At 40.1% G+C, this 12,300-nt stretch overlaps 1 protein-coding gene across 16 annotated transcripts in view; it reads right to left on the minus strand.

The window, feature by feature from the left end:
* The window catches only part of NRXN1 (neurexin 1), a 730,370-nt gene that overhangs the window by 18,791 nt on the left and 699,279 nt on the right, over positions 1-12,300 (minus strand). For 10 of the 16 annotated variants that reach the window (XM_080407800.1, XM_080407814.1, XM_080407812.1 and 7 more), the window contains one exon: positions 3,125-3,212. In XM_080407800.1, the coding sequence (XP_080263926.1) occupies positions 3,125-3,212 (88 nt within the window). The remainder of the gene's footprint in view (positions 1-3,124; positions 3,213-12,300) is intronic. The other 6 variants (XM_080407807.1, XM_080407815.1, XM_080407813.1 and 3 more) reach the window with 1 other exon arrangement.

Here is a 12,300-nt window from a genome sequence, read left to right on the forward strand (position 1 = left end):
TCATAGAAACATATGGTTATGGCTCTGTCAATAAAACTGGATGGGCTCTGGCCATCCCTGAAATGTATTCCTGACAGAGAAATGTTGACCTGAGAGCTCTGAGGGCATCTTCTCTGCTGCTGGGGTGAATCCTTTTGCTGACTGACCATCAGGCAGCAAAACAAGAAATCAAATGGGATCTCAGACTACGGGCTCTGAAGTGCAAATGTAAGAGTAAAACGGTCCTTATTCGCCATATGTTCTGCCTCCAAGAAGTTATCTGCCAGGAAACATAAGCTTCACCATGAGGAGTAGCAAATCTGGTTTGTCAAAAGGGTTAAGGTGAAAAAGCTGAACTGAAGCATGGGAAGGATTTAAATGGAGGTACATATCCTTTTCTATCTCCTACCCCAAATGCAAAGAGGAAAAAAAAAAATCATCAATCTGTCAGTGTTAACAATATTATGCTTCTCTCCCTTAAGTTCCAGCCTCCCGTTTAGGAGTAGCTCAAATCCACATGAAGCTTGCAGTATTACCGAGATGGACCTGTGCCTACCAGACTATTAACGGAGAAAGCTTATTCATAAGACGAAGTGACTAAGACTAAAACAGCTTGTGGAGAGAAAGATATGCTAGAAGTTATGACTTCAGTAACCTCTTCGGTTCATCTTGTTTCAAATACAAGAAAGGACAAGGCCAATGAAGAGGGAGGCAAATTAATAGCTTTTAAGAGTTGAGAGTGGGAGGACAAGTGACATTTTGATGTAAAGAATGACAGATAAAATGATCCAGACAATTGGGATTATATGGAGAACATAATTCCTGTGCCATTCCACACTTCTTTTTTAAAAAAATAAGCAGTAACAGTTGGGATCCAAGAAATGAAGCACTAAAACCATTCTCACATCAACAAAACCGAGAAGCATAGCTGGGTGCTGAATGGTAAGTTAAACCAGGAGAGGTAAACACCGGGACGTAAAGCTAATGGCAATGTTTTGCAGGAAGACTAATATTCCCATCCCCCTTCTGGACCATAGGTTGGACAGAAATGATAACCTGTCAGAAAGCTTCATTTCACCCCTCTCATTCCTGCACCCATCAGCTAAATGACTGAGCATGGCTCCGGGAGTACCAAGCCTTGCAGCTCCACATCTGAAATTTAAAACAACCTCAGAGAAGAATTATTCTGGAATTGTATTGGCTATCTGCAAGCTGTAAGGCTGAGACAATACAAATTCACAGCTAATATTCATATTATTCATATAAATACAAATACAACAGCTGCATGCTCACAGGGTTTTGGAAATGTTTTAGTGCTGAGTACATACTGTATTGTTTCACAATTACCTTATAAAAGTTAAACCAAAATATTAAAATTATCTACATTTACAGTACATAAATGTCAATTTATCTATTGAGCAGCACTGCCTGAGTTAACTAAAGCAGGGAAGCAATTAACATGAATGAGCTCAGAGCCATATGAGCTAGTGCATTGACTCATACGGGACAAGGCAGTTGTTAAACTCAAGAATTTGGAAAATGAGAAGGAAAGAGCAGAGGGGAAAAAAGAAAAAACAACTGAAAATTAATTTTCAGACTTTCAGAAAATGAATTCTTATCCCAACTCCTAAACATCTTGATCATGATGTCTGGGACTTCTGCAAGTGAAATGTCTTCCTGAGAGATTCAAAAATGTGTAAGGTGGGTGTACCTGTTGCTGCTCAGATTTAAGAGTAGTCATTCCATCTTGTGGCATTTTGAAAGCCACTCTGAAATCCTTTTATTGGCCAGCAAAAGAAACCAACCACAAAGTATTCTCATCAAATCTATAAACATCTTGGTTCCTGGAAGCACTCAAATGCCACCCTGCAGGTCCATCAAACATGGAGACAAGCCATAAATGTCTCTGCCTTTACTTAATTCAAATAAATAATTATTCCATGTGGGTATTAGGCTATGTGACTTGGAAAAGGAACCATGCATCTGCATTTGAAGCAAAATTTAATTTGTCTTAAGGCTATGTAGACATATCTCCTGCCTCAGATTTGGGTGCTGTACTAAGATTGCTCTTGGCTGTGATTTGCATTTATAGACTGCTTTCAAATTTAATTGATTTCTGCTTTGATCTTAATTCTTTTCGTATCAGGTATTGTAGCAAGTAGCAAAGATTACCAAATTACCTAACCAACTGAGAGCAGGTGTGCTACCAAATAGCACAGAATTCAAGTGAATAAGAAAAACGGAGATATATATTTTAGCACAGGCTGCTCACTCAGAAAAGGTAGCAGCTAATCCAAGATGACAAAGAAAGCAGGAGTAACTCATTGCACTATCTGGAATTTTTGAAGGTTATAGAGGAACGTAATGCTTCGCACTGCTGCTATGAAGTTTTGCATTCCTTTCCCATCTGTGATAAACATTCGGATTTTTAGAGAAGGCATGAGGTATTTCATGCATATGAAGGTAAAAGGGAAATTATATCACAGAGAAAAATTAGTACTAAATCTCCATTATCCAGTGGGAGTAGGAAAGACATGGCCAAAACACTACAAAGTTTTTGTTCCACAGAAAATACTAGAACGTCAAAATTTTTCATTTCTAATCAGAACTAAAACATACACTCTGAATAGTCTTGGCTTGGAAAAAAGCCATAAAACAATTTGAAATTTCAGACCGTTGTATTCTATGTCTTCAGCTTCAGGTTTTTACTGTCTATACAGTATTTTATACCACATAGGACAATTCAAAATGAACTCTACTGACATGATATGACATTTTTAATATGGTACTGTTATCGTATTTGGGGGAAATTCTTAAGGCACAAAAAATTGCACCATCTTTCTCCTCAATGATGTTGTCCCTCCTCTATCACAATACCACAGCTGCAACAGCCCTAGAATGCCCTTCCCGGTCCAGGCTCGGGTCAAGCTACAACCTTGCTCAGATCACGACTATTGATGTGCTCCCATCCATTCTTTGAAAAAAAGATAGCAAGCTCCCTCTCCGCTGATGCTGCCCTGTGTAGAAAGACCCCAGTTCAACTTCTCCCTGCTATGTGAGAAAGGGCTGTCCCACTAGACAGGACTCTGGGGGACTGGAGCATGCAAATATGAAATAAAAGAAAGTAATAAAAAAGTTGACTAACCTAACCCACCTGAGCTCGGCTCACAGGGATCGATGTCCTCATCATCGCTAGGACATTCAGCCGAGGCCACCAGGATGTCATCTGTGGTCTGCAAAGAAAAGAAAAGTCAGATGTATTTTAATTGACTGAAGATGTTGTAAGATTCTCACAGGCATTTTTTTTCCTTGCTTGGCTTTATGTAAGGCCCAGAGCATTCCAGACTTAACACGTAACGGCACAGCGACACTCTCCAACTCCGTATTAATGGGACTTTGCTTTTCAATTCGCACTTGTCAGTTTTTAGAGGAACTCTGTTAGATATCCAGTGCAGGCACTTAAACATTTTATTTTTTATTTTTTTTTAAATAAGAACAGAAAGTAGAAGGATAGAATATGTATATTAGGGCTGCTGGTCTTCCCTCTTTATCTCCAGTATCTCTACTATGACACTGCTGAAAACATTGAAAGCATTAAAAACCCAAGTCAAAATACTGAACTGCCTGCAGCTGCTATAACTATCAGAAACGTAGTGATGTTTTCTCCATTAATTGCACTTGTTTCTCTGATGTAGAGCCAACAAAAAGGAAAAGAAGCAAAATACAGGTGATGCACAGCACAGTTGCTCACCGCCCACCGACTGATGCCCAGCCCGTCCCTGAGTAGCGATCGACCCCTCCCACCAACTGCCCCCAGTTTATATACTGAGCGTGACGCTCTATGGTATGGAACATCCCTATGGATAGCTCGGGTCAGCTGTCCTGGCTCTGCTCCCTGCCGGCTTCTTGTGCACCTGCCCCTGGGCAGAGCACGGGGAACTGGAAAGTCCTTGACTATGAGTAAGCACTACTTAGCAACAACTAAACCATCATGTCAGCAACTAGGAAGAAAATTAATTCTATCCTAGTAAAAAACAGGACAACAAGAAAAAAAAATTCAAGGAAAGAAAACAATAATAAATATATGCAGTGTTAGAAGGTATCATCCTATTTTCTTAAATACGGGAAAACATCTCATTTTCTTAAACGAGTGAAATATTGCCGCAGTGCTGTGGTTAGATCCAAGGGGTTCTAGGAACTGCTATCCAAAATGAGCTTGGACCGTTCCTTGTATGAAAAAAAATCAAATAAATCAACACAAAGGAGACAAACCAAAGGATGTATGATACAACACGCTATAAAGAACAGAATCTGGGGATTCCTATCTACCGCTTCTTACAGTGCAAGAATGAGGAGATATTCAACACAACACTGAAGCAATCAATCTCAACATGATAAAATGAAATACCTCCTGTTCAAGCCACCTCTGAGAACAGTCATTTAGAAAGGTAATAAGAACATCCAGAGTTATTAGGGGAAATAATAGCAGGGAAATATAAACTGTCATGCTCCTGGATATTTCTCCAGCAATTACTAATGAGGTTAGGAAGAAGCTTTTCCTGTGGGCAAGACATTTCATAACTGTCCATTTCAAGCTTCTCTTTGCCTCACCAAAGGAAATACATGGGGAGAATAAAAAGTCTGCATCACATTGAAACAAGAAGCTAAGGATACAGGAGGCAAAAAGCCAATCTTGGATACCTATATGGCACATATGCCAAAGAGGAGATACAACCCATTTTAGTAAATATGAAACATTACTTTTATTACTTTTTTTTTTCTCCATGAGTACAGATGAGGGACATAAAACACATCAAAGTTTTCCTTCATCGGTTTAAGTCTAAGTTTAAGAACATGTAAAAATTTTATTTCTATACAGTAGGACCAAGGCCTAACCGATGTTGTTTATCATTATCATTCTAACTGAAGTTTTAAAGCAAAGCATATTACAGTAATAGGCTTTACTTCGTCACGCTTCAGGAACATTAATGAATATATGCTTTCAGCGCTTCTGTGAAGTAGGAAAGTGATACAGGAATACATTCATTAATATGCAAGGCATAACAAAAAAAAGCCTATTATCATAATATTATATTTTACAGGTAAAAGACGGAGGCATAAGTGAATGAAGTAACTTGCTGAAGGTAACCAAAAAGGCTGTAGACAACAGCTACATTATGTCACAGTTCGATGCCCTAATCACAAAAATTATCTTTCCTTATAGCTGACAAAATTTATAGCTGGGGGAAACCACTGTATAAATCTGTAATGCTGCCAAAACTAGCTGGCAGATTTGAAATGAGAATTAAAAAGAAAAAAAAATATATTCTAGATGTCCATTCTTTCTGCCATGTGGAATAAGAGGTCTAACAAAAGCCAGCTGCAACCATCCTCTTGAATGCCTAATATCCCTTTCTTTTCCCCAGAATACAACCATTAAACTTGAAAATCAATCTTAAGTCTCTTTGTGGAAAAGCATCTGTTTTTCCTAAAGTATATAAAACAAACAAACAGGTAACCAAGAAAGCCTGCACATAAAAAGTTAACTCTGTCCTGTGAAAAATACAACTACTAAGTATAAATAATAACTAATAAGTATAAAAAAAGGTATCGTGCATCTCCCAAACAATTTCAATATTGTCAGTGAAACCAGTATCATATTTTTCCTTCTGCCCATAACACTGGGGAAGACTATCCTCTCCTGCCCTGCCTGAACGTTTACCAATTGATCACTGGGAAATTGTACACAAATACCATTAAATAGAGAGGATCACATGCATACATAAATAGTCATAGCAAAAAACGATGGTCTGTGAGATCTACTGGTCTCACTGGAATTCTGTTTAAGGGCGCTTCAGTACACCCATGGGCAAGCAACCCTCATAACTTGAGCGAACTGAGGTGAAACAACGCAATAGGTTGATATAATTATTGCAGTGCCCCCGATTACTCTTCGTATAGGATAGTATGGTCAGGGTTTACTTTAAGTAGCTCTACTTTCTGTACAACTTGCAGTGCATTCAAAATTACCAGAAAATAAGGATGGGTAAATCATACACTTCTGGTGTCTTAGTGTATGAGAGAGACTTTGCTCAGTTACTTCTAAGAGGGAGTGTCAAAACTGTCTTTATAAAGTGACACTAATTCCAGTCTACGGAAAGAGTATTCACACTTCTGCAAGAACAAAGGGATGTTCTTGACTGATAAAAGTGCATGTATATTATGGGCACAGAGATGAATAATACCTTAAATAAATGTGAACATAGCACATCAAGAAAGATCTTGTTAAAGTCTCAGAGTATTAAAGGAAATCGTGCATATTTCAAAGCCCATACTAGGTATAAAACTAATTTCATTGCAAGCAATAAATCAAGTATCAGTATTTGAATAAGAGACGGAAGTGATCAGAAAAATACGTCAGGAAGGATTCCAGTTTAAGGATCAATGAATAGCTGTGTCACAGCCCCCCACTGTTCCCCCCTTTCCCCAAACCCAAATGCCTCCTTCCTGCTACTCACACATATTTTTATCAGAAAAAAAAGGCAAAGAAGCTGTGAAAGGCAAGTGAAATGGCAGTGATCAAGCGACAAATAAAAGCCATCGGACTGCTTAACACAATTTAAAATGGGATTAAGAATTAGCTAAAACACTAGAGAATATAAAACATACATCAATTAAAGAAATACTGTGGGCCAGCTACCAGAGGTGTTTGGGTTTTTTTCCAAAAGAGCTCTGACTGAAGGGAATTTACCTGAACAAAGAACGGGATTATTGAGACCTAAGGGTCTCAGACAGCCACAGGGTACAGATAAATAATGTGAGATACAGTAATACATTTTACTTTCTGCACATTATCTTTTTCTCATGCTTTTTAATTTGGATGGAAAGATTTAAAACAAATCAGTTCTCCTAAGTGAATTGCAATTGTTGCTAGCACTATGGCTAATTTACAGGACACTGCTTCGAGCATTCTCATTAATCAAGGATTTAAAAGTCAGTGGAAAATCCCTTATTTACAGTGAGTGCCTAATAGGATAACATCCAACTGGTATCATCATAATACATGATCGGATTAGAATGTCTCTTGGGAGAGTTGTTCAAATTCATTTAAGAAGCAATACTCTAGCTGTAAGAGATTTAAAGAAAATATATTAAAATAGCAGGTGTAAAACAGGGAAGTCCAGGCAGAATTTCTTTTGATTGCATGATCTTTTCTTTGTGTATTTTCAGAGCTTGTCAGATTCAGTCGGCAGATGTGGTTGTACAATTTCAAATGCAGTCCATTGTAATATGCGGCTTCTTAAAAAGTTGGGACATCTGTTCACATTTCAGAAAAAGGATGGTAGAAAAAGCTTATGATTAGCATGCCAATATAAAAAATGGACAAAATATAGATATATCACATTTTGTAAAGCTAGAAGTCACTGCGTAATGTAATTTCTGACAATTACTCATGGGTGTAGCCCCTGCAGGAACAGGTCTTGCTTACATCAGTCAGGTGTGCTGGAAAAAAATAAGGACTTTGGGATTTGTGTCTTAGCCAAGAGAAAGTTCAGGTTAACACCAATCTGCCACCTTGCCTGAGGAAGGAAATGGTGACTATTTCAAGAAAGCTCCTGGCCAGATCAAAAACTGACGCCCTAGTCCTGGCTCAAAGACAGCAAGTCTGTAGCTATGGATAAACGTCAAGCTGCTCAAAGGCTACTACCATGACCAGCAATTATGGCTGTGCCCCTCTAATAGTGCTCTTTGAATGCTATGTCATTAAAAAAAAAAAATAATGCAAATGAATAAACAATATTGGAAAGTAATTTTATTATTATTATTGTTATTCAGGTTTTGCACGACTGGGCATAAATACATACCATCTTCTTCAGTTTTTGTGTATGAAGCTTGTTGTAGGTGAAGGTACCAGAGAAATACAATCTAAAAATTAAATCACCAATCTGAATCGTGCGCTCATTAACAGTATAATGGATCCTGCATATTTTCTTTTGTAGTATTCCACCAGCTCTCCTTTAAATCATAGCACCCTACTCTGAATATAGTTTATTCCTTTCTTGTTCAATAATACACTTTATCCCATGAGAACTGCGAGTAAATCCAAATCACACAACAGTTAAAACCCAGCAGTCCTAAAATATTATATGAATTATGAACAGCATAACTGCTTGTGACTACTGCTTATATTATTTTAGATGAGAACTTCAACAGTGTAATCAAAACCATTCTTATTTATTTGTACAGCTTTAGCGCTTAATGATACCAGCCCGGCACCCTTGTGCTTGGTGCTAAAGGCAGCTGGAAGGACAAGGCTCTGCTCTGGGGGGCTTCCAGTTTGATTGTGGCCCAGATACAGCACATGAGTGTGAGGGAGGGGGAGCAGCGGACGGGAAGGGTCAGGTGAGGATGCTACTGGGAAGCGCTAGCAGTTACGCAGGTTGTATCTAGCAAATTTTCCACAATGATGCTCCAAGACGGCGGGAAGGAAGGTCAGGCAGAAAAGAGGCAGAGAAAAAGCCAGGCAGGAGCCTGTGACTGGCCAAGGAGATGCTGGGACCAGATGGTGCCTGGAGAGCGCTGCTGAGGCTGAAAGCCTCTCCGAGGAAAGTCAGTGTATTTAAAACCCCGTCTGGCGAGGGTAGCGCAGGAGGAGGCAAGCAGCTCCAGCCCGGCAGGACCCAGCATGGCTGTGCTGGGAGGGGGAGGAGCAAAAAAAGTGAGAATTTAATGGTAAGGTCATGGGAAGGAAGGGGACAAGGTGGTAAAAGGGGGCGGCCAGGATACAAGGAGGATGACAGCGACAGACCTGATTATGTGGACATTAATGGGTAAGAATTTAATACCTGTCAACAAATGACTGCCTGAAAACATATTTTGGGATGCAGGACTAGGAAATAAAACCTCCAATTCTCCTTTCCCCTTTTGAGAAATGCTTGGTTATTGCCTCTGCTTACATTGCTTCATTTTTCTCCTGAAAAATACTTATTGAAATACCTGCCATTTAGTTCAGAGAGAATCAGCTACAACTGCTATTTAAACACAGATGTCTGCTTCAGCTTATCAGTATATATAGCTAGAACCATGGCACAAACAAAGGGTTTGGAAAGCCAACGTATACACACTGCTACCTTCTTCATCAGCTGTGGCACACTTTCCTTTAAAAATACAGTTTGTGCAACATTTACAGAAGGGAGCTTTCAGCAGTCATTTTGTACTTTTGCACTGGACTCATTAACTTCTGAGGCAGAAGGGACTTTCCTCCAAACTAATCCCTCACATATATTCCTTTCTTCCCTGATTTTTCTCTTAACGGGAGGAATAAAGTAACCTAAACCAATGGGAATACTGGCAGAAACCAACAGGGCATGAAAGATCACAAAAAAGTTCATGTGGAAAAAAAAAATCAAATTTCATTTTTTGGGATGGGATTAACTGCACAATTTTCCAGCCAAGACTCTGCAATTTAAATTTAATTTTCTGTGTATGAAGCAGATCTCTGTGACTGGTTGTTGAGACAGTCACAGAAAGAAACTCAAATATGTCACATTATTCAGTAGTACTCTTCAGCTAGCTTCTCCCTGGTGTTAATAACCTCCCATTGCATAAGGCAGTTTGCTGACAAAGATGCTAAAGTGATCTAGCACTAATATCGGCTCTAGATGACACGTTGTTTGGACAACTGCCTCCAAAGTTTTATTTAACCTGCTACAGGTCAAACAAGTACATGTGCATCAATTACCACTCATCCATCCACACACAAAAATTATTTTCTCAGCACTGTGCTACTGGAAAATGTTATTTCTGGATATGGATATTAAAATGCTAATATTTCAAGTGCATACACAATATTTATTATATCTTTTATTAACTGCTGACATATTATTACCCTGTAATGTGAAAATACAGTAACTGAAAATCAAATCGCTTTCTCAAAACTGGCTCACATCTAATTAATACTGTCATGTTATTTCTTGAATCAGTCAGTGTTTGACACTGGAAGAAAGCAAAAGCCTTGATTTACAAGTTCCTCTCATAGGGGGAAAATTAAAAAAAAAAAAAAAAAAAAAGAAAGAAAAGAAACTTCTGAGCTGCAATAACCAAACACCGTAAGGCCTTTCAGTTTGTGAAATGAGTGTCACAGAAACTAAACTCTGGTTTTGGTCTCGGTGTAGGTAAAGCCCAAGATGGTGCCTTGGGTGCCCCGCAGGCCACCTGCAGCCCCTGTCCCCAGACCCCAGCAGTGATGGGAACACAGCTGCCCCGCACAGCAAAGCACAACCACCTCATTTCTGGCCTCCACCTCTCCACATAAAGTACAAAAAGTCTATCTTTCCACATAGTAACCTTAAAATCCACAGTATTATTTCCATGCAGGGCAGCATTTGTATTACTTCTCCATTTTCCCTCCTCCTCCCAAACATCTAAAGTTCTCATGGGCAAAATTACCACAAGTAGCGGAAATATATTTGAGAAAAGGATTTATAATATAATGTCAACAAAACTGCATGGCTTTCTTTTAAGCTCTGAATTTGAAGTTAATTGCTTTGGTCAAAGTCATTTGTCTCATCTGGAGAAAACCAAAAGCAGAGCTGAGAAAATCCACATGCTGGCAAAGCTACAACTTTTTACCTGGACAGCCAGCCAGGCAGCACTCTGCATTAATCTTTAAAAATGAAAGCATTACTAATTAAAAATAAGTAAATAACCCAAATCTTTCCCTATCAGGTCATGTCCCTTACCTCCTGCAATGTATGAATAATGTTAGTTTCATTGATGCAGAACCAAAACCAACTTCTGTATTCATTTTATTTACGAATGTCACTTTTCTTGGACCCTCGTGAAACTTTTTGGGAGCTGCTGTCTGGAAAATCAGCCCACTGGTTTTCCTCCCTGGTTCTCTCCCTGCTGTGCAACTAACGGAAATGCCCACGTCTCCATCGGTGTATTTCTCACTGGACACTCTTCCTTATTCAAGGGCCGTGAAAGGAGATGTTCACCACCACAGCCACTGCGCCACGCCAGGGGCTGCTCTGGACTTCTCGAAAGAAGGTGACCCTGTACGAGCTGCGGTTCTTGGAATCAGAGCCAGCAGCCCCCACACAGTGACGAGAGTATCAAGGATGGGAGTCACCATTCCTCAGGTCTCAGCGGGATGAAGGGTTATTTTTTGGAGTCGTTACTTGGTTACTTGATCCGAGTCTTAAGCTATAGCACAGGGTTTGGTGTTTACAGAGGGAACTGATGTTTGCCAGGACTGTTGGACTCGTGCTTCAAAATGGTGCTGGTGGCAACGAAGGGTGAGCTGTCCGTGTTTCACACCCTTCACATCCAGGCCAGCTCGCGTCAGAAAAACCCGACGGCATGTTTTGCGTGAGGAATCATGCTCATTTGGCATTGCTAAAGACCTCAATTTGTTTTGCAGTCCCAGAGGAATGGACCAGGACTTCTTTCCTGAGAACGGTGTGGCACCGCCTTGCTTGTGATTGATGCAGAACTACAGGTACAGCACAAAGACCTGACTGATCCGATCCCTGCGGCTGGAGGTACTGGGCGGGGGGGGGGGGACGGGACAGCTGGCAGGGAATGACAAATGTGTGAGCACTGTACTACGCCTGCATTGCTCCCTTTGCTCCATCCTCCTCTCCCCGTGCCCTTGGGAACTGCCGGCTGCCCCCACCGCTCTGCCTGCCCCCAGACCCCCGAGCCACCCGGCTGAGGGTGCAGGCAGAACTACCCCCATGGTTCCTCATGCTGGAGAAAGAAGCACAGATGAAGAGACATTGCACAAACCCGAACCTTCTCCTTGAAAGTAGGTTTTGAGATGTAACAGCCCAGCAAAGAACTCACTGGCACCTAATTGCATAATGCTTAGTTTCATATTGGTTACAGCAGCCATGGCTTGGGTGAAGAATGAATGAATCATCACATTATTTCTCTCTGATCTAACTCTGAGTTTCACAGTGGTGTAACATTTCTGTTTCCAGAACTATTTTTTTTCCAGCTAATTATCATTCTGCGCTTACAAATACTGTCACAGATCATACTGTTCAGAAGCAGCTGTGCTTTTCTTCAGCTTACCTTTACCACCCTTATTTCCCCCAGGTAACTAAAAGAGGCTGAGAACAAGGGACAGGTAATCTGTGAACTCTTTAAAAGTCACTTGTGCTTTCTTTCTGACATTCTCTTCAAAACATCCGTATTCTTCCCTCATAAACACCATACTTCATTACAGAACAAGAACAACAAAACTGCAGTTTGATTTTTGTTTTGTTTTTACATTTGCACTAAGCCTAAAATATATGCAATGGAATGTGATTG

Source organism: Falco punctatus, assembly GCF_963210335.1.
Source record: "Falco punctatus genome assembly, chromosome: 12".
Classification (NCBI taxonomy): Eukaryota; Metazoa; Chordata; class Aves; order Falconiformes; family Falconidae; genus Falco; species Falco punctatus.